The sequence below is a fragment of the Drosophila rhopaloa genome, unplaced genomic scaffold, assembly GCF_018152115.1.
Source record: "Drosophila rhopaloa isolate 14029-0021.01 unplaced genomic scaffold, ASM1815211v1 contig_155, whole genome shotgun sequence".
NCBI lineage: Eukaryota > Metazoa > Arthropoda > Insecta > Diptera > Drosophilidae > Drosophila > Drosophila rhopaloa.
The window spans coordinates 1,130,960-1,157,705 of record NW_025335034.1 but is presented as its reverse complement, the minus strand read 5'-3'; the positions used below and the strand labels follow the sequence as shown (position 1 = coordinate 1,157,705).

General features: G+C 41.7%; 1 protein-coding gene across 1 annotated transcript; it reads left to right on the top strand.

Moving 5' to 3' along the window:
* Positions 1-1,083: 1,083 nt before the first annotated feature.
* On the top strand, positions 1,084-26,665 carry LOC108047775 (homeobox protein abdominal-A). The gene is made up of 6 exons (XM_017128124.2): positions 1,084-2,187; positions 3,159-4,147; positions 5,147-5,403; positions 10,218-10,265; positions 23,910-24,133; positions 24,207-26,665. Exons 2-6 carry the CDS (start codon positions 3,285-3,287, stop codon positions 24,573-24,575), a joined length of 1,761 nt encoding a protein of 586 aa, XP_016983613.2. The 5' UTR covers positions 1,084-2,187; positions 3,159-3,284; the 3' UTR covers positions 24,576-26,665.
* The last annotated feature ends 81 nt before the right edge of the window (positions 26,666-26,746 follow it).

The following is a 26,746-nucleotide window of genomic DNA, read 5'->3' as shown; positions in this document are numbered from 1 at the left end:
TATCTTTTTAAGCCTTTATTTCAGGTAAATAATCATTTCTTTCCAGTACAGTCAATCGAAGCGGATTTGGTTGCAGTATATAAGCAGTTAAAGAATATAAGTATATATATATATTATGTTAAATAAATATTAAAAAAATCAAGAAAAAATATTAATTAAACATTTTTTTCTTAAACTTGATCCTGATTACTAATTAATATATTTTATTAATCCGTAAAACTTTGAATGAAATATTTCGCTCACAGCCTCTCTCCCCCTCAAAAATCCTTTAAAGAGTCAGATAGCAAAGTTCTATAAGTGGACAAGTTAGGAAATTACAGATTCGCTTTATTTCCGCACACATTCCAGGGAAAGAGATAGACATAGAGTGAAAAAGGGGGTGGGAGAAATGCTTGTGTGTGTTGTCCAATTTCAATCGTAAATTTGAAATTTTTCATAAAAATGTCATAACAGCAATTCCAGCGACAAAAAGAAAAGAGAGACAAGAAGGCGGACAAAAGGCGGCGGCCGAAAAAACGAAGAAACAGAGCTGACTTTTTGCAGAGTCGGCGTTTTTCATCTCCCAAATTTATGGATTTTTCGTAATGCCAATGGGGGTGGGCCCATAAAAAAATGAAATACAAATTTTGGCTAATTTGTATCGAAAGGCACTCACTCAAACGCCGCACTCGGCATGAATAATGCAGGGTAATTTGATCAACAATAACATTTGGCCAAACAAAGCATAAAACACTTAAAAAGCGAGCCACTCAAAGCGAGGCTCAAATAGTTGCGCTCAGCGCTCGCCATTCTCACGTTATAAACCGGGAAATAAAGCAAGCTCTTAAAAAGCCACTCAAATGGAATAACTCACTCAAGACGACGAGGCGGCCATCATGCGAAAGAGAGAGAAAGAGAGAGGCATGGCAGCGCAGGGCTCGAGTAAATGGTGAGCTAGAGCGGGACAGGCATATGATCCGGCTGCGCTGCCATCTTTCTTATTGCCGCCGCCGCCGCAGTCGGCGTTGAGTGAATATCCGCGAGTGAGTGAGTCGAAATGAATTGTCACAGACTCAGCATCCAGTTGCCCATAAGAACGCTCGCATGGCTTTTGTATTGCGCCATAAACGTTTCGCTGCTCGTAACGCCACAACGCTCGACGTTCGCAGCGGCCTTCGCTTTCGCTTCTCTTCTCGCGCGTAAAGCGGTCTCCCCAAAACAACACAAAAACCAAATAGAAAATAAAAATACAACAACAAAAAACAGCAAACCCCATCCGCAGACAGACAAAACTCAAGTCTCCAACGACTCAAGCGTCGCCGCCGCAGTCGCTGCCTCTGCCAACGTCGCTGCCCGCGCCGGCAGCAAGAATTACCAATTACACGAAATTTTTATACTCTTTTAAAAATTTCGTTTTATTATAATATTTATTATCGTGGCGCGCAGTAGTGTCTGCGGAACTCAGCTCTCCACTCTTGGCTTGCCCGATTCTCGGCCCTCCGATTCCGATTCGGATTATACGACCATACAATTCAGTTTCCGATTCGCCGTGTTTATTGTTCCGATTCGGCCGCCGGCTTATTGTCACTTAACTGTTATAGAGCGCATAAAAATATATATTGTGTGAAAAATCCGAAAAACCGAAAAAACTGTCAAAACACTCGGTTTATAACTCTGTGTGTGCGGTGCATAAAAATTAAAAAGCCATAAAGTTGACATCGTAAAAGGTTCGTTCCGGAGTTCGATAGTTCTACCTGCAAAGTGTTTTATGGCATTTTAAACAAAGTAATTAAAGCAAAGCGTAAGGAGAAAGCATTTCTCCGGCCACACACACACTCACGCACACTTGAGAAGTCGTTAAAAGCCGCAGGGAAACTCACTCTGCCATAAAAATACAAGAGTGCCATTAAAAAAGATCGCGCGCCTATAAATCACACGTACGAAATCCCGCCGGCACAACGTCCATTCGAATTTCCGCGTAATTGATGACCGCATTTTAATTGCTTTTACAACAAATAAGAGATACACACACCCCACACATACTTGTGCCACAGCTGCCACAACAACGCAACCCGAGACCATATGCAAATTTAACAAATTTCGTTGTGAATTCGCCAGCTTCGAGCGAAAATAAAGTAACAGAAAAGCTGCAAAGTTGAACAAATACAAACTGCTCGCCAAAAGTTCGCTAGAGAAAACCCGAGAAAGGTAACGAAATGCATTTCACTTCTCCGAATCGAGAAAAGTAGCTTAAAGTTGGGCAGGTGGCAAAGTTTCTTGACTATATCTCCACACTAAATCTATCTAAAAGTTACTAACTATTTGCCATCTCACATAGTACATATTAATATTGGGATTTAACTTGAAAAAAACCTAGCTCCCATACTAACCCTTTGGCATTGTGCAGGGAAATCTAGCTGAAAAATATATAAAATATCAGGACTATATATATTTTCCACTTGAGTTCTGTATCGCGCTACCCGAAAGATTTATGTCCAATCTAAACATATTCAATTTGGCTAATGTTCTTTTTATGTTTTCCGAGCCATTTTTATAAGCAGTATATATTTTTTATTTCCCCTTGTTTCTTTTTGTTTATCACATTTGATGCAGCGTTTTTATTTGACGCGAAGAGTATTTTTCTTTTTAGTACATTTTAATTCGATAAATTTGGCGTGATTTATATAGTTATTCCATTGTAGTTTGCATTAGATTATAATATAGTAAAGTTAAGTCAAGAGGGGAGTATGCAATAAACATTTAATGGTTGAGTTGCAAATGAAGGGAATTTTATATCACACAAATACTTTTTAATGTAGAAAATAAGAGATAACTATCTTGTAAGTTTTTAGAACTTGAGAAACATTGATCAATAACAGGGTTTTGCAGTTCTGAAATAAAAATATTTATATCCGTTTGCATAAGTTGTAATCACCACTGGGTTGCTCTGGATTTAATTTCAGTCGTTCATAAATTCGAATGCATAAGGTCAATAGAAAATTGAAAAGGTTTCACAAATAGAGCACATTTAAAAGTTTCAACTAGTGCTCATTTTAATAGCTGCAATTTTCGGCTTCTCATCGTAGAAAGCGCTCTTTTCTCTGCTGAATTCAAACCAAATTTGTTAAAGCCACACAAAGAGAATGCTTAAAATCTTAAAAACCAAATACTCAATCTAGCCATTAACCAAAACGACTCAGATAAATAACTCGAACCACTCGAAGAAAGCTCCGAAACGAAAAAAGAACAAAAAGTGAACGAAATTCCGAAGATTCGATCCTCGGCCAGAGAGCAAAATATGTGCAATGTCAAAATTTGTTTTCGATAGTATGCTGCCAAAGTATCCACAGTTCCAGCCGTTTATCAGTTCGCACCACCTAACCACCACCCCCCCGAATTCGTCATCTGCAGCAGTTGCCGCCGCCCTAGCCGCCGCCGCCGCCTCTGCCTCCGCCAGCGTCTCAGCAAGCAGCAGCAGCAGCCACAGCAACAACAACGCCAGTACCAGCAGCACCAACAACAACAGCAGCAACAGTCCCAGCAGCAGCAGCAACCACAACAACAGCAGCAATCTCAATTTGAGCGGAGGATCCCTTTCGCCGAGCCATTTGAGCCAACATCTGGGCCAATCGCCCCACTCGCCGGTCTCCTCCTCGTCGCCCTTCCAGCAGCACCACCCCCAGGTGCAGCAGCAACACCTGAACCACCAGCAGCAGCAGCATCTGCACCACCAGCAACAGCAGCACCACCAATACTCCTCGCTGTCCGCCGCCCTTCAGCTGCAGCAGCAACAGCACCACATCAGCAAGTTAGCCGCCGCGGCCGTCGCCTCGCACGGCCACGCCCACCAGCAACTGCTGCTAACGCCCCCGTCGGCGGGCAACTCGCAAGCGGGCGACAGTAGCTGCTCCCCGTCGCCTTCGGCATCCGGTAGCTCGTCGCTGCACCGCAGCCTCAACGACAACTCGCCGGGCTCCGCATCCGCATCCGCATCCGCATCCGCGGCCAGCTCCGTTGCAGCCGCTGCCGCCGCCGCCGCCGCTGCGGCCAGCTCCTCGTTTGCCATCCCCACCAGCAAGATGTATCCGTACGTGTCGAATCACCCGAGCAGCCACGGAGGACTCTCCGGAATGGCCGGGTTCACCGGACTGGAGGACAAGTCGTGCAGGTTAGTAAAAGTGCATATTGGAGGTTGTTCCCAAGAATATGAGCCATACCACCTACCACTTCCATTTCCAACGAAATTAGGTGTAAATATTTTTTTTAAATAATACTTGGGGTCCATTTCAAATGCACTTCATTAGTGACATTCTTAATTCATCCAGCTAAATTTACTATATTAATTTGTATAATTTCTATAGTAAATATATCTCGAACCTCCCTAAGTCGAAGATTATTTTATTTTTTATCGTGCGGCAAATATGTCTTTCAAAAAGTATATATCAAGACCACTTAAAAAATTCTTCAACTGTTCTAAATGTTATTTTTTTGTCTGTGAATAGCGTTCTTTCTATCCTTGTAAGGGGTATAAAAAATGATATATTTCATATTATGACCACTCAGTAATACTAAATACGTTATATCAAGAGAAGAATCTTTTTTAATTATCAAAAAAAGGTGCATTCAGTCAGTTTCCAAGAATTCGTTTCTCATGTTCTCAATTTGGCGAGCGGAAATGCCTGTCGAAACCTTCAATAAAATCTGCAAATACCGCAAAACCGCAAATCCGTTTCGAATGCGCTCTAATTATCGGACCCCGGGTCCTGGGACCCTGGACACTTCGCCCTCGGCCACCGGCCATTCATATTGAACGGCCATAAAGAGGGAAAATTAGAGCAGCCTGCGGTGGCCACTGGCAATTTGTAGCCGGACACGAGATTCGCACGCACGCTGACCTTCCGCTGCGGCCATTTGCATATTAGTACCACTGTGGCCACTCCAGCTACAGTGAACCCTGCTGTGCGTGGGCGTGTTTGGGATTAGTGTGCAATTAGAGGCGACCGCAGTCAAAAGGGGGAATGCAAATGGTCCGGCTTCAGGCAGCTCATTAGCATTTGACTTTTGGAAGGCAGTCGGAGTGGGAGTGGCAGTGGTGCTAGGAGTAGGGATCACCAGCTCGTTCCCATGCTAATCATCTCTCTCTCTCTCTTTATTTTCCCTCCTGCAGCAGGTACACGGACACCGTGATGAACAGCTACCAGTCGATGAGCGTACCTGCCTCGGCCTCCGCGCAGTTCGCGCAGTTCTATCAGCATGCCACCGCCGCCGCTTCGGCGGTATCCGCGGCCAGTGCCGGAGCGATCGGAGTGGACTCGCTGGGCAACGCCTGCACACAGCCCGCCTCCGGCGTGATGCCGGGGGCAGGGGGAGCGGGCGGAGCCGGCATCGCCGATCTGCCACGGTATCCCTGGATGACACTTACAGGTGAGTCACGGATCGCTGAGGTGATCTTGGGGATTTAAATACATACGAACGGGTGGAAAAAACAGCATCCCAATTCAGAAATTCCAAATGAAATTCAATATATAGTAGATACTGACGTGTCATGGGTCTTGCACATGAAAGCAATCACCTTTAATAAATTTGTTGGTTTCCTAGGAGGCATTTTCTACTCTTCATGATCTGTCGCTTTTAAATGACAAGTTTTATTTGGTTTAACCACAAATGGTTTATTATTTATTATTTAAAAAATGAAACCATTTGAAATTCAAATTCTTTTATAGCAAACCAAATAATATGATTAACTAACGATCTTCAAAGCATATCCATTAAAGAAAGAAAGTCTTCTTAGGTCAAGAATCACTTAACATCTTTCCCAACCGCACATATTTTTATTACACTGAAGTATACGAATTGCATATTAAATCAAAAGTGTATTTATTCTCTTTTTCGATAAGTAAATCATGTCAATCATTTTAAATCAGATATAAATCCATGCACTTAGAAAACTGTATTTCGTCCAAAATCAAGAACACAATCTACTAACAATCTCTTAAAATTTTGTGTACATATAAATCATGGCCACTTACACTGAAAGGGATACAAATAAAGAACCCAAAACAACCATATGGAATATATGTTTAACTTATTTTGAATACAATTTAATTTTCAAGTTTTATGTAAAAGATTCCATTTTATTCATTTTTAAATTTATTAGAAAACATAAACTTATTCATATTTCACAAAGCCATAATTGGTTCTATTTAATACATTTATATTGGTAATATATTGTTATAGTTTTTTGAGCTATTCGATATTTTTTTGTTTTAAGTGTAGTGAATGGTTATCTTGGCCCGCTGATATAAACATTAGATTAACGTGGCGCAAACATTTCCAATAGCATTCCCATTTCCACCGCCATTCCGCCTCCAATTCCAATCCATAATGAACACTTTGCGGGGCACTTCCAAGTCGTTTATTTCGCATAAGTCTTCCAGCGCGATTCGAATCCGAAAACGAAATGAACGAAGAGCTAAAAAGTTGGCAGTAAATAAAAATTAAAATAGTTTGAAAAATGCTTCTCTTGTCTGTCGTGTTGTTTGGCGCGTCGATTTGTAATTTAAATAGCCTCAAGGTTGCCCCACACCGACACATAGAGCCCAAAAACAAAAAAATCCACTGGATGTGCCCCGCGCATACAAAATCCAGATACCCAGAGATACAGATACAGATACTTTTCGGCCGCCGCTCTTTTTATGCGGCTAACGTAGTACGAGCGAACTCGCTTCAAATTTATGTGGGTCAGTTTAATTTACGCGATCCGCTCGCCTTTTCCGCGCATTTTTGCACACCAGATTTATTTATTATTTCTCAGCCAGCCACTCGATTTCCACAGTGCACAAGAAATTGAACGAATTCAGTTTTCCTTGCTGCCCCGCGGGTTGAATGCCTCCTGATTAATGGCGGACACCATATGAATAGACTGTCAATTGGCCTGAGTTATAGACTGCACATCGGTCGCCGTAATAGAGAAAAGATCGCCCGATGGATTTACTCGGAATCACTGGGATTTCATTTGAATTTACGACTTAGGCATGTTAATTAAACAGTATAAGTAATTATCAATTGATGGTCTAGCAGACAGACCTCAAATAATGGAATTCATATCAGAAAACAAGGTGGAAAGTGTATGAAAGTCCCTTAGAAATTGTATATTGACAACACAAAATAAATATCAGTTTTAAATATTTATGGAACACATTAAATATTATTAACACATTATTAAAACATGGTTTTCAAACAAAATAAACATCAAGAATATTTCTTGTATAAAAGATAATCAGAAAAAAGATTCCATCGTGAAGATATTTTACAAGTGAAATAAAAACCGATGAACACCAGCTTGATTTGCTTTATAATTTACATATTAGCCAGATTTGGGTGTCGGTAAATCGATAACCAGCGCTCTTATTAATCTATGCAGATTAAAAATCAATTTAACTATTTTGGTGAGGCCTCTCGCTCGGTGAGAACCGAAAAATTATGAAAACTTATGTGGCTAACACACCCATTTGACCGACAAGCAAATAGATACACACATTCTGCAGGCCAAACCTGTTGGCGCGTAAAAAGAAAATAATAAAAAAACCCGCCGCATCGGCCGGTTGGGAAGATAAACGGTATTTCGCACAATGAAATATTTTGCATATCTTCTGCTCACAGCGCCAAGGCGATAAAATTGTCAACGAGATCATAGAGACGCGACTGGCGGCGATGAAAGTAAATACGAGCATGACGCCATTATGGCAGCCAAGTGCGCGACACGTCGACGCAGCCCCTCCCTTTGGCCCTCCCCCCTCAAATGCACATGCTGTACATAAACTTGTCCATATATATGTACATATATATATATATATATGTAAGCAGCACTATAGCCAGGCAGTTGCATGTGAATCGCACAAGAATCGTCCCACTGCACCTCATCCTCCTTCACCGGAAAAGTCGGTTCGTTTGGCTTTCACTTTGCCAAGCCTGCGAACCCACCCAAAAACTCCGAGACGAAGACCAAGACCCAGACCCGGACGCACCAGCAACATCAACAACTGCAACAGCAACAGCAACAACCATTGCTGCAACAACGGCAACGTTTTACAGCTGAATGCTTGCCAAATGCAATTTAACTAATGAATTTTAATATTTTACGCCAAAGCGTCTGAATGAATTTTCATTTTCACATCGTTGCACCGACTCCGGCAGCAACATCAACAATGTTGCCGAGGAGTGCAGTAGGGGAAAAGTCGGAAAATGGGTGGAACGGCGCGCCTGCACCTGATTATGCTGATAAGAAAGCAAAGAGGTTAACTTTTCTTAATTATCTGGAAAAGCGCAGTCCGACAAAGCATGAAAATGGCAAAAGCTTTTCCCAACGTCTTTCACTCTGCGAATTCGCACACTCAGCACGTGCTGTGGGAGAAAATGAAAAGATGGATAAGAAAAGGGGGAAGAGTACACTGGCGGGAAAATAGATTAAATTTTAGGTTTTGAAATAAAAATTAAAATATTCATTACCTATTCATCTGAGTTAAAAATTCAATTTATTAGGAATTATATAAAAACATCCTTCCATATTATTTTTGTTAAAAGATAAAAATCAAATCCTTTCAAAAAATAATGCATTTAAAAATGTATAAGTTTTTAATAAATAGTGAAATTGAGAATGTGCAAGTACATTTGTAGTAGTTTTTGGTTATATATTGCCATTTTCGATTCTAATTTCATAAAGGGAGTGTTATTTTTATACCCTTGCAGAGGGTATTATAATTTCAGTCAAAAGTTTGCAACGCAGTGAAGGAGACATTTCCGACCCTATAAAGTATATATATTCTTGATCAGCATCACCAGGAGAGTCGATCTAGCCATGTCCGTCTGTCCGTCCGTCTGTCCGTCTGTCCGTCTGTCCGTCCGTTTCTACGCAAACTAGTCCCTCAGTTTTAAAGCTATCTGCTTGAAACTTTCCCAAAAGTTGTCTTTCTATTGCAGGTAGTATATAAGTCGGAACGAGCCGGATCGGGCCACTATATCATATAGCTGCCATATAACTGAACGATCGGAAATGCCATAACTTTGGTGTTTTTAAAGTTAGGAAGTTGGGATTTTCTATGGGTTTTATTTTAGGCTAATCAATCCGACCTACCAAATTTCATAAGGATCGGACGACTATATCCTATAGCCGCCATATAACTGATTGATCGGAAGTTGGGATTTTCTATGGGTTTTATTTTTGGCCAATCAATCCAACCTACCAAATTTCATAAGGATCGGCCGACTATATCTTATGGCTGCCATATAACTGAACGATTGGAAATGACATAACTTTGGTGTTTTTAAAGTTAGGAAGTTGGGATTTTTTATGAGTATTAAGAACGCATCATATGAATAACCGATCCGGTCTTGGAGAATATAATTTACAGAATATTCTGCAAGGGTATATCAACTTCGGCTCCGCCCGAAGTTAGCTTTCTTTCTTGTTATTATATAAGAATTATTGTAATCTTTTCTAAGAAGTTTGTTTATGTCTGTTAGTTTGTCTATGTGTAGACTGAACACTGCCTTGGCCAGATAAGAAAAGTCTGGCCCATAAATTGTGCAATCATCAATGCGACAAAGAAGACTCGGCCTGTAGAATCTTGTACATATTAGATATGGCCCGTCCGTCTGTCCGTCCGTCCGTGTGTCAAATAAAGTGGCAACAACGACAGGCGAATGCACAGAAATTTGTGTATTTTAATTAAAAATGCGCCAACGATGCCGAGCAGCTTCATCTGCTTATTAATTAGGAGGAGTCGGTCTGGTCGTTGCCCGCAGTCGTCCCCTCCGCATCGTCTCCATATCTCCTGCCATATCTCCGCCATCTCCTCCTCCATTTGGACCATCGTGGTCTACTTTAAGCGGAGCCGGTTCAACTGGCCAGAGGTTCACTCGGCCGGTGGTCCGCTGGCTGCAGTGGCCCGGCTAATTCTGCTTTTTGTGGCTGGCGCTGACAACTAAATTGAAAACGACCCGATTGAGTGGTTTATGAAAGCTGCCATGTGGCACGAATGGACGAGGGGGCAGCAGGGGACATGATTTGAGGGATCGTCGCTCCATTACTCAGCGGGGTGATGCGCTCAAGGCTGTTGGCGCGGAATTTCGCATTAGCAGCTCAGCATATGGGGAGCAGAGCACAACTCCTTAGCAACTAAGAAAAACTGCATGAAAAACCAAAAGTTAATTGTTTTCCTCTCTCTCTGCCATTTCAGACTGGATGGGAAGTCCCTTCGAGCGTGTCGTTTGCGGCGATTTCAACGGTAAGTACCGCAATTAACCGGAAACCCTTGAAGTTAATATCCCGACTGGCATTGAGCCAATGGGTTATCGGTCTAACCAGCCGTGGAATATGACGGAAAGCAGCCGTTTTTTACTGCCTGCCGAATGGCCTTGAAAAATATGATTTACCTGCCGGCCCCGGCGACTTTCACCCGCCGAAGAACCCTTCTCTGCGGAATTCGAAATGCAGCCTGCAATCTGCCGCACTCATTCGTCACAAGACTCCCGCTGTCCTGTCATAAATCCCTCATCCTTTGTCCCGTTTCCCTGTCCTATTCATTGCCCAATTTCTTTGTTTATCGGAGTCATTTTCTGGCAAATATCCGAGGGCGGACAATGGTCTGCGAAAGGTTTAGACATCCGGCAACTGCTCGCTCTCTATGCTAATTTAGCGAACTCTGTGAAAGTTGCACCGGTAACTCAACCATGCCGGTCAAGTACTCGTCCAAGATCGTAAATCACCATCCTCATTGTTGGGGCCCCCCAAAATTCAAGCTGCCGTTGTCCATAACAATTGGCCGAATATTTTAGGAGTCGGACTCGACGGTGTCAGACAAATAAAACTCACTCAAAGCTGGACTCGATTGATCGATTTGTGCGATCGCCGATCTGCGATGGGCCCGTTGTTCTGGGCCTCGTTAAACGGCTTTTTATGGGCGTTTTATGATCTATTTACGATTTTACGCATGGTCTTGTGCCGTGCATAACGATCGTGAAGTTGTGGCCACTACCGAACGATCCCCGTTTTATGGGCCCGATAATGGCGTTGATTGTTTGGCGAATCACCACCGCGTTTAATTAGTTCGACAAACGACAAGGGCAGCCGCAAACACGAGTAGCCACTGTCAATTGCGGGTTACAATAGCCGGTCATTAATCGGCATTCACATTCCCGATTCCAATCCCATCTATATGCCCATTCACATTTCACTTGAGTTAATGGCGCCTTCCATTAGTTGGGGTATGAATTAGGCATGTAGTCGAATAACAATCGGGAACAGTAGTGTGTTTATTAATTCACTGTCTAGTTTATTTCCGTGATTATAGTGGGTCCCACAATTTCGAAAAGCAATTTACAATTAGTTTTTGACTGTAATGTCTAATTGAACAAAGCGTTGCATTGTTGTAAGAAATAATGGATAAGGGTACAAAACTAGCTGTCTTAAAAACATTTAAGATTTATATATTTTTAAATTATATATATTTCAATCGGATTTAGTTTTAAACATTTTTTTGACTAGAATGAATCATCTAATTTAACCCATTATTACTTTTATAACTAACCCAATCTCAATCAATAGTCAATAATAAAATGAAAAATGAAACATTGATAAGGCAAATTAGATCATATATATTTATGGATATGAATTTCGAGAGCACTACATTAAACCCTACATTCCGAGCCTGCGTAATCGCCATTAAAAATCTCAGTGATGTTTTATCGATTAGGAAATGAATTCAACCATTTAAGTGTATACATTGCGCATACGCACAGTGGTACCCACAGTGACATTAACAACCTACCCCTTGTTTTTGGTGTGGCATGTAATTGCGATACGTTTAATTGCGCTCGACCACTGGGCAAACATTGCGGCCAATGTCCCAATAGTCTGGTTTTCTGGTCTGGAGGCCTGCTGGTCCTCTGGTCTCTGGTATTTGGTATTTGGTCTTTGGGACTGGAGTGAAATCGGAGCGTTCGTGCCGCAGTTCCCTGCCGCAGAAGTACGTGCCACGGCTCAGCTTTGGGCGTCACAGATCGTTTGATATTCGAGCGGGTTCAAGCCCCCGGGCTCCCCTTTTTCCACTGGCGATCCTCTGGTGTTTGTTTTGTAAATAAATCACTGGCGTTGGCGTTGAGCGGAGTCATTCGGGCAATTTACAGCACTAACAGCCGCTGTTTGACAAGTAATTAACTCACCGAGTTTCAGTTGCCAATCTGCATAGATTGCTGTGGTGGTTTTTTGTTTTGGTTTAAGGTTGCAATCGCGAGATCACTCAAGAAAATTGCTTTTCTTAGCTAACATTTTTTTTAGCAGATCAGTGCAGTTTAATTTAGATGGAAAGTTAAGGAACTGTCATTAAGTCATTTTAATAAACAGTGTTTATCATTTATGCACTAATGTAAAGAAAGTTATTCTAAATCTGCGCTGATAATTAATGACTAAAAAATGTAGCTACATAAGTAATAACAGCTAATAATTAGTTAAACAGAAGCCATAAAAACGTAGTTACAGACAATTTATGTTAAATTTTAATTGTTTTTACGTCTTCATATTTTATTCAACGAATATATGTCAAGAATTGCTGAATATATTTCTTTAAATATGCAAGCTTTCAATAATACAAACACAAATATTTTTCCAAGTCTCTTAAAGCTTAATAAATTAATTTTAGCGAAAAACGATTAAATAATTCAGTTTCTAATGAAAAATAATGTAAAATGTTAATTTTCTTCTCAAGATTTTTTGCCACCATTACAATTAATGGCCTGGCTATTTTATAAAACAAATCACTTAATTCTTTTCGAAGTCGACAAAGTGACTATCTATCTTCATGGCATGATTTATTCGCATTTCCCGCACAGCGATAACGGCGCGAATGGAATAATAAAATATATTATTTTTATTAATTTTACAAGCCATAATTGCGGCTCGCGATAAGCTCGCCCGCCGGGTAATTGAATTATTGTCACAAAGGCCGATCTATCTCTATGGCCCTCTCTTTCATCGCCTGTTTGGCCATCTCTGTCGCAATTCAAATCACTGTCTTTCGATTTGAACTCGTCTCGGTTGGAATCAATGCAATATCAATGTTTGAATTCAATTGTGGCGGCGATCAATGTCATTGGCAGGGGTTCCTGGGGGCGCGAAGATCCGCCATCTCGCAGATAAACGTTGATCCCACTGGGGTTAAGATCCCTCACCACCCCCACCCACCCACTCAGCATCCCTCTCTGTCTGCATCTGTGCTGCTATCTCGCTCGAAACATGGACGACGGCTGGCAAGGGTTAATTTATGAGGCGCGATAAGCGAATTCCATTTCGTTTCGGTTTTGTTTAATTTCCGATTCCCTGTGTTTTCTGTTTTCCTCTTTTTTTATTTGGTGTTGCTGTATTTACATTTGCTCTTTCTCTCTTTCTACACAGCTATCTCCCTCTGATCAGAAGGGGTGAGGGGGTAGAGTGTGCGACACCGTGTTATCGGCACGTTTTGTGTCGTTGTAGTATTTTTTTTCGGTTTTTTCATTTCGCCCTGCGGCGGCGGAAAATTCGAAATGACACGTTTCTCCGAGTGTTGTTGTTGCTGCTGCTTTTTTTAACTACCCCGTGCGGCTGTTAATCTGCGGTTTTAATGCCCAAGTGGCGCAAATTGGCAAAGGGGTTTGGATTACAAGGATCCGGCGCGGGGGACCACGGACGACAGGCCGACAGAACCACAGACAAGGACAAAATGGCAGCCAGACTGGCGCGGATTTTCGGCGTTTGGAATGGGCCAGCAGACATGTAAATTTGGCCCAGACAAAATCAAATTAAAAGCGCACACGTTCCACAGACGATTGCCGACTCCATTCCGCCCATCGCCGACGCTTAATCAAAGTTTATTCCCCCTAAAATTCCACACAGCCAGAAAAATAGGTTCAAAAATCAAATGAAGTTAATAGATTTATATTTTATTAATTATTTTTTAGTTTTATTAAATGTATTACTCATACAATTGTCCCCTTTAAATTATTTTCTCTACCATATTTAATTTTGTATTGCCTCTTTAGGTATATATAGTTTTTCTCTGTGCACATATGTGGGAACAAACAAAACCATCACTAGGCAAACTTTTGCCATTTCCATTAACTTAAATATTTAATTTACACAAAGTTTTATTTAGAACTTGGCTCTGGCGTGCGACATTTTCGCAGTTTTCCATTTTCCGCATCGCGTGCAATGCGTGACTGCGACCATTTCCCCAGACTTTCCTGTTGCGATAAATTTGAAGACAGAGAGTAGTTAATATTAATTTAATCACAGAATTAAACAAGTCGGTGGCGGTGTCGGTTAGTGCACTCTTTTGTGCGATTCTTGCGGCTAAATTTATTATTTCTTCTGATTAATTGCTGAGATTAGAGTGTTTATGATGCACTCAGCTTATTTGATGCGCCATAATCATTGGGTAATGCGAGTGGTAACGAGGTAATTGCATTTGTAGTAGAGCATTTAGGCAAGGCAGTTTTCCTATCTGAAACCAGTTTTATAATGAGCAGGCAATTGGTTTAATAATAATAAAATTGAGTTTTTATCTTAACCCATTTCAAATTATAATTTTCAGTTTTTATAAATTGTAATTTGTATGGTTTTCTTAAATTTATGGGCACATCTTTTACGTTGTTCAGCTACAATTCGAAAGAAATTTTCCTTGATTTCACTTAGGGAGTATAGAAAATGCTGCACCTATTGTGTTATTTGAATCCTCCCCTCAAGGAACTCGTTATTCCAGTTGTTGGCTTTTGTGGGAATCCTTCCGCTCCCTTTTCCCTCTCTCCCTTTCCTAATGAAGCAATTCAGGTAATTGGAGTTGCTCCTCCAGAGCTTCGTATGTAATAGTTGTGAAAAGAACAAACTTGAAAGGGCCCAACAATGGAGGAAATAAAAACCTGTCGGTGACAAAAGACTTTCCTCCGGGATCATGGCAACAGCATCAGCCACCATTTTCTCAAATTACTCTCGTGCAGCCATTAACAAAAGGCCAATTGTGCGAGTGTGTGTGAGCCATTAATCAACTTTGTCGGCCAAAGAGAATTCCAAGGGAAGTTCAAGATTGGAAACACTAATGGGTGAGGTTCGTTCTCTGCGGTCTGCGGAGCTCCGTCGTCTCGCTGAGCAGAGACAACAATCAATTTCTCAGGAGCCCACAGGACCACACCTTGGCATTTCGGGGGGAAACTAAAGACGGGGGTTTCTGTGGGTATTATAATGAAATTTCCAACCGAGGGGGATAAGCATGAGTTATGCGCACGCCTAGGTAAATATAGAACCCGCATCGATCGATCGATGCTTTTTATACGAATTTAAGTGTCACGTTCTCGTTTGCGGGTAGAATGGGGGAGGGGGGATTAGAGAGGGGACGGCGGTGGGCGGGGGTGCTTCCCCGAATGGCGTTTTAATACGTCATCGTTTCAAGTCGGCCCACGCAATCTAAGTTATGGCCGACATCTGCCCCCAAGTTCTGCATTCGAATGGGAATAGGAATCCGGAGTTCGTGTTTGTTTTCACCAAATAGGAATATGTATACACTGAGTGCTTGGACCCGTGTGCACTGGGCCGTGAACGCAGTTGGGAAAACGGGCCGAAAAAGGCAAGGAAAACCCAACCAAAGCAAACAAAACACCAAAAAACAATACCAAAATGCGTTCCCAGTCGAAAGCAGTTGGCTCAATTTATATGTATTTTCAATAAAAGTCGATATAATGCTTGCCAAGGTTCATAGAACGACCAAATGAACTTGGAAACGGCCACAGAAACAAAAAAGGAGAAAGAAAAAAACGGCGGTGGCAGCCAATGAAGGCAATCAATTTCAATTCATTTTCCTCGCCTTTCCCAAAATGCCAAAGCCAATGAGGCGTCCAAAGGGCAAGACGAGGCCAATTGCAGTTGGGTTACTGCTTCAGAACCTTTTTGGTACCCTTTATTTGGGATGAAAGGGTATCTTGACTCTCAGTCGTTTTATGTGAAATTTGGGTGGCAAAGAAAAAATGTGGCTAGATAAAATTTGAAATACCCAACAGAATAATTGATCATATCAATGGAATACATTTTATTTCATTTGATACTTTCGGGTGACAATAATACAATTAAATTTCCCGCTTATATACAAAAAATAATTATTCAGGTGGCCAATGTTGACTAAATAATTAAGGCTTACAACAAAGTGGAAACAAGTTTTTTTTTATCGCTTGTATTCAAACATACAATTAAAATGAGCTGCATGTATTAAAATACAGCAAAAATCAAAAATAAAATGAACTGAATGTTTGGAATAATACAAAAGTCAATTTTTATTTTGATAATTTTCCGTCGTTAAATTTATTGAAATATTAATTTATTACATCTAAAGCAAAGAGTATGCAATATGCCTTAAAACTTCCAATCGTAATTTTAGTTTCCCTTTGCCCTTTGTCTTCTTTTATCCTCCGAAAAGAACACCCAACAAAGAAGCCAAAAAGTGCTGATGAACCCGGCCACCCACCGCATACCAACTCGCTCAGATACAGATACAGATACAGATACAGATACTTTTCCAGATACAGATGGGGACAACTAATTCCACTCACATACAGAGAGAGTCGCTTTGGCGCCACTTCATTGTGATCATTGAATGGCCGTTGATTGTGTCGCATCGATTCGCGGCGATTTTAATAGCAGTCGGCGCACATTAAACGCCTTTCATTTGCAATTAAATTGCGGCGCACAGACGGGGATAGAAAAGCGACAGATACAGATGCAGATACAGAAACGAAAACAAAAACAGTCGGGGGATTCAGATACGTTGAGGGTGCTCGAGTTGCGGTCAGTTAGCGACACGTGTCCCAGGAAGAAGTGCCGGGAACAGAAGCCGTTTGCAAAAATCTTGCGGATTACCAATTCTAGACGCCTAATGCCATTTATAGGCCATCGCTACAAATGCTCCACAGCTGTCCGTCCGTCCAAAATTAGTTGGGCTCCCCGCCCGGAACTGCTCTTTGCCTCTCCTTCTGTCCGGGTGGGCCAACAAATTTATTGGAACCACTTCGGAACGATGCTCTGAATGGTGGGTGTGGGGGAGGGGGAGGGGAAGGGGGGTATGGAGCCCAGGAATAGTCTGATTTTTCCGGTTTCCTTTTCGCAAGGCTTTCCGGCAACCCCACACATTCTGCGGCTGGCTTCTTCCGTTTTCCCTTTTCACTTTTGGCCATATATTTTTCACATTTATGTCGGGTATTTTGTCTTATCACACCCTCGTGTTTGCAGTGCGTGCAAAAAATGCCAGGGGCGGTGGGCGGTAAGGTTGCTCCGCCAACCACCCACGAGATTAAAAATGCCATAAAGACAGTAAGGGTGAATGGCTCTAATGGCTGCCGTTGCCGTTATTCGCCATCCCACTCGCTCTCTCTTTCGCTCTCTCTTTCCATTGCTGGGTGCAAAAGGAAAAACGAAAAACGGGAAAAGGAAAACTCAGGCTGTTACCATGTTGGCTTGAGTTACCATGGCTCCTGGTTTGAGTGAGAATTAAGGGCTGTCTGCACTTTCTGGGATACAGTGCGAATATCCGAGAGTTCGGCCTGCAAATGGTTATCTGGCGAGATAATGGGAAAAACATATGAGAACATTCATTACATTCGATAATGTAACGGTACGGAATGGTTTGAAAAGATTTTGGTGATATAAGGCATATGGCTGGATAATAAGATTGGAATCCAAAAGCGTAGGAATTCATCTAAAAGCCCTCAAATAATCAGCATGGTTTTATAACTTTAATATAGTTTTTAAAATATTTGTCCGTCTTTTTTTGTATCTTTTGGGTCTATCTTTAAAAAGCTCAAAAGTAAATAACAACTATTTAAAACTTTATCAAAATATTTGCCTATTATTATGTGATCACTGAATTTAAAAAAAATTAGAAACTATTCTTCAATATACAAATATTATCTTTAATTGAACACCGTTCTCCTCTTGTAACTTAATTTTGATGTAGAATAGAGAACAATTTCAGAAGTGATACCGGTTACTTAACTAAAAGACATAAAGTTGCTTTACGCATACACTTTAAAATGGAAATTCTCCAAGGAAACTCTAAATTTATTAATTTTTCACGCACAGTTTTCCGTTTTATTTAATCCTTTATTCCGACAACGTCCTTTGAGAGCATGATACCATTTTAATTGCAAATTCAAATAGACCATGCCCCCATGTCCGCGAGCCCTTCGTTTCTAGATAGGGCAGCAACAAGGAGTAATTCCAATAATGGCGTGAAATATTTGATGAGAATATATTAATCCCCCAGGAGCCTGTGTATTTGCAACATTTGCCGGGAATTTTCTTCGCTTTCGCCCACTGAATAGAACACAACAGACAGCGACAGCTTGCCATATATTTTCCAAGATTAAGCACACAATTAGCAGGGGAAATGGGAAGTGGGGGAAGGGGGCGTGGCAGATCTGATAGCGCAAACAACAACATTGGCAACGCGCTGCACATAAATTGCAGAAGAAGCATCCCCCTAACGCAGGCTTTTCCGCAGCCAGGTTTTCCGCAACGAGACACCACCCACTTTTCCCCGCCCTCTGGCGAACGAAATGCCTGTGCGACTGATTAAATTTAAATAAATTTAATAAACATAAATTATTTGCAATGGCAGCCAGGAGTTGCTGCTGCTGCTGCTGCTTTTAGCCACCCCCAAAAAGTCGAGCATGAGCGCAATTTAATGGCGGCGCTTACCTGCCCCGCCCCTTCCTATCCTGAGTATCCTGCTCATCCGCCCCCTTTTCGCTAAAAGCCACACAAAGGCGCCAGATGTTGCCCGTGAGTCTTGTCGGAACAGCGTTTAAGCGGCTTTTCTTTCAAAGTTTAATTAGTCTTCGTCGCTCCACGAATTCCGCACATTTGCATATCCCTGGCAGTCGTGGGGCGTAGAGGGGGATAAGAACAGCTCCCCGGGGATGTCACTTAACCCGGGAAACATTGCAATTTGCGCTAAATGCCCGAAAGATCGTCTCCGCAAAACAATGAACTCCTCCAACTGGCGGAGGGCAGAATTGGTTGAGCCATCACAAAACCCTCGCGACCCCAAACATTCCTCACTTCGGCGTGTGTTTCTATATCTTCGGGCATGTTAAATGTCTGCCCTTTGTTTATATATCTCTCAACATGCCATCCGGGAAGTAAGTTTCGAAAATTCATACCAAATATAAACAAATCAGCATAAAACATACGCAGCCAGTGAAATTTCTTCGTTCCCAAAAAAAAACCAGAAACGAGATAAATATACGATGGCATAAATATGCGTACACATTTTCGGATGCCTTGTTCCCTATTAGTATCTTGTCTTTAAATTATGTTAAGAACATTTTACAGAAGAAACATGGGTTTCTGAGAAAAATAGTCTATAATAGCCTACAAAAAAACACAAATTAAACCTATATATCTGGAGACCTAGGTAACAATTGCTTTTTTATTTAATTTTTACGAGTTCGTTGACGGAAAAATATTATATTCGCTTAGATTTTTATAATTTTTTGATAAGAACTCCATATAATATAAATCTAATATTATGAGAAGAGTCAAATTAAATTTCTTGATAATTTTTTTTTATCTCCGAAGCCTCTTGCTTTTTTTATTTGAGTTTTTCCAGTGAACACTCAAAGCCTCTAATCGAATTATAAAATTTCTTTGGTCTTTTGACATATAATAGCTTTCAACAAACTTGTTTTTATGGTTATACTTCGATCAAATATAGTTATTAAATTTAGGCATTTTGTTATTATAATTTTGTAATCTAAAAACCTCATAGAGAAGCACTTTTAAATTTAAAATGCCCTCGGCCTGAAATAATAGGCCGCTTAGCTGGGTCAGCAATATTTAAATATTCCCCAGACACTCCCATAAAGTGTACGAAGCCCACAAGATTTCCACAAATTCCGTTTCGAAGGCAAATACACAGCGGAATTTGCGCGCCAAAAGTCAACAAACAAGTCGGAGGCGGGAAAAGTTCTCCAATCCCCCCAACTTGAACGGTCAACAGCAGCAAAATCAGAAAATTTATTTGCCGGCAAACAGTTTGACCCAGCTAGGAATCCAAATTCAAACTAATTGCCGGCAACTGAAACAACAAAGCGCTAGAGCACGCCACAATGTTTCAAAGTTCTTTGTCAAGCGATATGTAAATTTGTTTATTATTTACCGAAAAACGAAAGCGAGAACGTTAGAAAGGGATGGGCGAAAATAGGAGGCAAACACTAAACACGAAATACTCGAACGGCGAATGTTTGTTTGTTGTACAATTTTGTGTCGCTTGATAAACAAGACTCGAAGACTTGTCAGCGTCCCCACGGAACCACTTTCGAATGGCCACACAGATACTCACACACACACACACACATACCCAGAGTGGCAGATACTTGGGCAAACTATGGCGTTTTTACCACCCCCCACTCCCCCAACCCGCCCGCTTGAGTGTGTGTGTGAGTATCTTTATTGTACGCTTTGAATTGTTTTTATGATTTTTATGTCATCATAAGTTTCAGTCTGCGCTGTGTTTTTTCAGCGTCTCGTTTTCGTATGTTTTTGTGCTTATTTATACGCGCCGCTGTTTATTGAACAATTACGTTTATGATTATTAATATTTTTAATTGTTAATGTCATTGTTATAGACGCTGTCCCCGGCTCTGGGCCATAACCATTCCCATTCCCATTCTCGTTCCCATAACCATTCCCAGGCCCATTCGCACCGTTGACAGCGGCGCCTTGGGACGGCTTTCCTGGCTGTCTTGTCACCTCTCGGATTCCCTCGGCCGATCTGTGGAATATATAGCAGAGTAACCCATTTCGATCCGGACCGCCAACGCCACCGCGTCTGGAATTTCCTCTGATTCCGAAACAGATTTCCCTTGCCCTAGCTCGCTTTTTGCCGTTTTGTTTACCCGACCGCCGCTTCAGTCAATTGCAGCCACGATTTATGGCGCGCTAATTGATTTTTAATTGGAAAATGGTTTTCCTTAGCAATTGTGCAACGGACCGGTTCGACCGGCCACCTCAACTCGAAAATAAAAACTTAAGACAGCCGCTTAGCGCTTGTCAAATCTATCGAAGCGTTTAAAGCTTATTTATCGATGAGTGCGCAATTGAAAGTCAGCGAATACCCTAAATCTAATGCGGGAACTTAAGCTGAAAAGTTGATTTTAATATTTAATAAATTGATCTACAAATAATGATCAGAAAAACAAGGCAGTTATAAATAAAATTATAAGCTGAAAAGTTGATTTTAATATTTAATAAATTGATCTATAAATAGTGGTCAGAAAAACAAGGCAGTTATAAATAAATTTACAATGTATTTTCATGCATAAACAAATGTTCCGAGATTTGTCTAAGTTGCTGACTCACCTAATCTAAAATTAGTCACGTCAGAGTAGAGCGAATAAATATACAATACACAGTAGAATCCGATAAATATTTGTTGATTAATGAGAAGCTATTAATGATTAATTTAAATTATAGATATATTTGATTTTTTAGTTACTAATTAAAGTTTGTTTGTATCTATAATAGAATAAGATACTTTTCTTGTTTTTTAAACATGTTTCAATAATGCGCTTTATATGAATCTTAATTATAGCACCTTGTTATAGTTAATTTAACCTTACATATTGATTTGGATTTGTAAGCAGATTTTGATTTGTGGTATTGACGTTAATCTTCTAAATATATTTCTTAAAACCTAAACTCTCACTCTGAAGATGAATATTTTTCACATCTGTGATTACTTTACCCCACTCCTCAGACTCCCATTGATCTCCCAAATACTCCGCTTATATTTACGAAACATAAATAATCTTCTTCATAATTTTAATGTATTCCTTATTGTTGAGAAGATCAATGAACCCTGCAAAGACCCCCACAAAGCCGCTCTCCCAGACTCACTCAAATCCAAAACCCGAATTGAAACCGTCGATTGTGTATTTTTCCCAAGCGGATTTAAGGCTTTTCAAATAGTTTTTGAGCATTGAGTGGAAATGCAGTGGCGTTGGAAAATCAATAACCGAGTCGGGTCGTGACTCAAAGTGAGCGCTCTCCTTTTTCCGCTCAGCTCCACTCCACGTATGAGTGTTCTCTGGAAATTCCGGTTTGGCTGCGCCGACTCACCACTCACACACTAACAAGACCCAGGCGTTGCCATGCCAACGCTCTCTCACTCTTTGCCCCTGTCTCTGTTTGTGTGTGTGTGTGAGTGTCTACCTGTGCGGCAGCCATGTTGGATTCCATCAGTCTGTCCTGCGAGCCATCGGCCATCTCGCTCGCACCTGCACGGGTGCCACGGCGGCCATTGCGGGGGTCGTAAATCTTGTTTAGGGGCGCGTGTGTCCTGGGAGTCGTGATTTATGGGACGAATTGTAGCTGCTCATTGTAGCGTGTAAATAATTTAGATTAGTTTGGTATTCCTGGTTCCAGGATCGCAGGGAAAGGGGGTTGATTAGAATTGAAATTGCTTTTCCTCGCCCCCTCCACTATTTCCTGTCCACTCCACAGTCAATGTTTTACTCATTTTACGACCGCTCTCTTCAAATTAAAAGTAATGTAGGGCGTTGAGGGAACAAGAAATTAATTTAAAGCAATTTAATTTGAGTTTAATTTTCTTGTAATAGGATTAAATCAACCAGTTGCAACTTAAACCAATGTTTTTGATAATAGTCTTGAAAAGGGCAGTAATTTTTTAAATCTTCTATAAACAACTACTAGATTTTGTGAGTTTCTTGAACGTTACATACCGTACTAATAAAAAAATCAAAACGGTTCATATATTTTTTTGATAGATAATGTTAGTTCAATTTAACTTGTAAGGTAAATAACTTTTTGCATCTACCAAAAGTGACTCACCTATACTGCTTATCAGTTCAGGTAAATTCGAATGTCACGGCCTCATCCGTTTGTAAATATTTTGCCAACTGCTCAATCTCATAAAAAATGCAGCGGAACATAGAAAAAATCCCAATGATTTACAACTGCAACCGATGAAGATTTACAAAATCTGCACCTTTCATAATATTACGTAAAAAGTGTCCCTTTTTTACTTTGTCTGCCGGTTGCCGTTGGAAAATCGCAACTTGCAAACCATAAAAAATTGCCGTTGACATGAAAACCTTTTGCCAGAAAAACTCTGCACAAAGGCAGCAGCAAAAAAGAGACATGAAAGCCATAAAACGGCAAGCGGGTAAAAGTGAGAGGCTGCTAGGCCGGGACTGGGACGGCAATTTGTAGATAGCGAATTTTTGATTTCCGTAACATAAACACGGAGCCTGTGCCCATTCCGGGCGCATCTTCGCACCGTCGCGCAAAAAATTCGCACAGGTAGCATGGAAAATTGCTAAAAAATAAAAGAAAAAAGAGAAGCAGCACAAAAAAGTAGAGAATGGAATGCAGAGAAAATCGGGGAAAAGCGCTGGCTGGCTGACTGGCTGGCTGGCCACCAGGGCGAGACCTGCTGCTGGGCGAGTCGGTGTCGGTTGCTTCACCCTTCCACGCACTGCGTGCGATGCCAATCCGCAGCGGAATCAGGTCCGCAATGGACCCCGGGGAGTCGATGTCCTGTGGCGGCAACGGCTGACGTCAGTCCGCCTCACCCCGCACCCCTCACCCTTTGGAAAAACTGTTTCTTTGGTTCGTAATTCGCAGCCAGACATTCGCAGTGCAGCAGAGCTCCCCAATCCCCAAGCACAAATCATGTGGCGACGCCTGACATGTGCTGCAGCTGGCCAGAGTGCCGTTTTCGACTGTCTGACGGCGTTTTTGCAGCTCATTAGGCGTTGCCAAAAAAGGGCAACAACATCATCTTGAAAATCATCACCACCATCTGACGCGACTTTCTCTGTTTTCTCCTCCGCAGGCCCCAACGGATGCCCCCGAAGACGAGGCCGCCAGACTTACACTCGCTTCCAGACCCTCGAACTGGAGAAGGAGTTTCACTTCAACCACTACTTGACCCGGCGAAGGCGCATAGAGATCGCACACGCCCTCTGCCTGACCGAGCGCCAGATAAAGATCTGGTTCCAGAATCGGCGCATGAAACTGAAGAAGGAGCTACGTGCTGTCAAGGAAATAAATGAACAGGTGAGTTTAACTCGGTCCCCCCCGGGGGCGCCACAAATTCGTTTCTAACTCTTTGTTACTTTTTTCTATCAAGGCGCGACGCGATCGCGAAGAGCAGGAGAAGATGAAGGCCCAGGAGACGATGAAATCCGCCCAGCAGAACAAGCAAGTGCAGCAGCAACAACAGCAGCAGCAACAGCAGCAGCAGCAGCAACAGCACCAGCAGCAGCAACAACAGCCGCAGGACCACCACTCGATCATCGCACACAATCCGGGCCACTTGCACCACTCGGTGGTGGGTCAGAACGATCTCAAGCTCGGCCTTGGCATGGGCGTGGGTGTCGGAGTGGGCGGCATTGGGCCGGGCATTGGCGGTGGGTTGGGCGGCAATCTGGGCATGATGAGCGCCTTGGACAAGAGCAATCACGACCTGCTGAAGGCGGTCAGCAAGGTCAACTCCTAAACTGACCCCAGTCGCCCCCCAGCCGAGCCAACGAGCCAATCTTCCACCAGCCGCACCACTAGCTCCACTAGCACCACCACCACCACCGCAGCCACCATCGCCGGCACCAGCGTCTGGCGTTCTTTTTCGTCTCTTCGTCTGCGTAATGCGCGGGATAGCAAGCAGAAGATAAACTCGATAACTAAAATACGTAAAGTTTTACATAGTAAATAGTTGGATAAGTCTACAAACCTACACACACGCAAATGAGTGGGTGCGGTGGCCCAGGGGCGATTTGCTGGATAGGGTTTAATTGCCTCGGATCAAAGCTTTCTGAGGTTTCCCCAAATGCAGAGGCCTATTTGATAGTGCAACGCATGCGATTCCCTTTCAGATCTCCAGTGAGAATTTGTGTATCCAACACTTCTTCCATACTTTCCCTTTCGCGCAGTCCAACCCCTAAATTGGCAATTCAACCCCCAGTGCTGAGCCCCTGGGCCAACGGGGCCCAACTTGGTAATATTAATGGATAAATTGAACTACTTAGAATAGCGGTAAATGCTTAAGGCAGGAGTTAGCAGGAGACGCGATCTATATATAAAAATGAATATTGACGAAATGAGCGATTTTTGATAGTCAAAGGACTCCGTTGCCAGCCATCGACATCGACCCACTCCCAATGGGAGGGGGTTCGCGAAGAAGGCAGCTTGGCGAGTTCGAGTGTAAAATTATTTGCGACTGCTGTAGGATAACCTAGTTCGATATTTAGAGCCACGTTCGACTATGTTTGACGGTATATGAATACATAATTATATGGATATGCTTACAGATTAAAGATACTTACCTATAGAGTTATAGAGCGTACGTTTTGTATCTACCTATTTATTGGAAATTTCTGTTTATGTTTTTCGAAAAAAAACCCTCTTCCAATGTTTTGTTTAAGTGATGTGTTTACTGTGTGTTTGCTGTATTTCGTTGTATGCCAACGCTTGAATACAATGATTTCTTCAATGCCATATTAATCTTAATTCGACTCAACGCGCAAGCAAGTAAACAAGTAAGCAGCAAAAGTATGCAAAACAATTGCGCAAATATTTCCATAAATACCAGTTGTAAGGACGAACGGTATGCAACATACCCAAAAGCATAATCACGATTTCAAATACGTAATAATAATAATGAAACAAGAAACTAAATTGGAGTAAGATGGAGCTGAGAAATTAAATGTCGTTTGCCAGTGACTAAAATTTTAAATTAACTACAGTTAAGCGGAGAGTGTACTGGGCGCAAGGGCCTAGAAATCTACAAAATATAACAAACAGAAAGGAAACTCTAAAATACGTATTAGCTTAAGGTTGCAACAACAGAGAAAAGGCCAAGTAGGGAGGGATATAGAGAGGACGAACGGCAGAACCCATATACGTAGATTTCAAACTTCCCGAAATTAAATTTACCTAGCATAGTCTCTCGCGGATTGCAAGTTGAATTAAAGTCAAAATCTATTTATTATACACAACCGAAGCGGATGGCTTACACAGCGCGTATTTACATAAACAATTATTGACATTGATATATATGAATATATATTACAAATATATACAACTATGAACTTATATGTGTATGTATAAATACCTAAATGTATGTGTATCTAGTATGGTTAACACTAAAAGCAGTCGAGTCAGACAGAGTTGAAGTCACGTTTTGCCCAAAACCAGACACCACCAAAAATCAGCATCCCCCCAGCGCACATCCTTCTCTATGGGAATACCACTGTCATATTATCCTATGTTTTCCGAGTCCCCCCGGTTCGAGTGATATTCACGGGTGGTGACAGCCTTTTGCCTTGTTTCAACACCTGATTGAAGGAAACTGAGTGGTTTCTGTTTCTGTTTCCGCTTACGTTTCCGTTTCTGTTTTTGTTGCGTTTCAGTTTGGTTTAAGTTTAATGTTTAGTCTCATTTGGACGGCCTAGCAAATTAGCGCGTAAATTAATATTTTGTTTGAACCCTTATGCTAAAACTTCTGTTAATTTTAGTTTAAGTTTAGTTGTGACGAATTGTGTATTATATAATTTTATGCGATTTTAAAATGAATGCGAAAAAATTAAATAACCTTTGTTTCACTCCGACTGGGAAGCAACTGCAACGAGAACCCATCCATAGGCTGACCTTTTCGATGAGGTCCAAAAACTT

What these genes read in the sequence shown, in the direction of transcription:
- LOC108047775 (XM_017128124.2), top strand. Translation starts at nt 3,285, where the DNA reads ATGTCAAAATTTGTTTTCGATAGTATGCTGCCAAAGTATCCACAGTTC. An exon ending in CTGGAGGACAAGTCGTGCAG is followed by an intron (nt 4,148 to 5,146) that starts GTTAGTAAAAGT and finishes TCCCTCCTGCAG; the next exon opens with CAGGTACACGGACACCGTGA. An exon ending in TCAAGGAAATAAATGAACAG is followed by an intron (nt 24,134 to 24,206) that starts GTGAGTTTAACT and finishes TTTTCTATCAAG; the next exon opens with GCGCGACGCGATCGCGAAGA.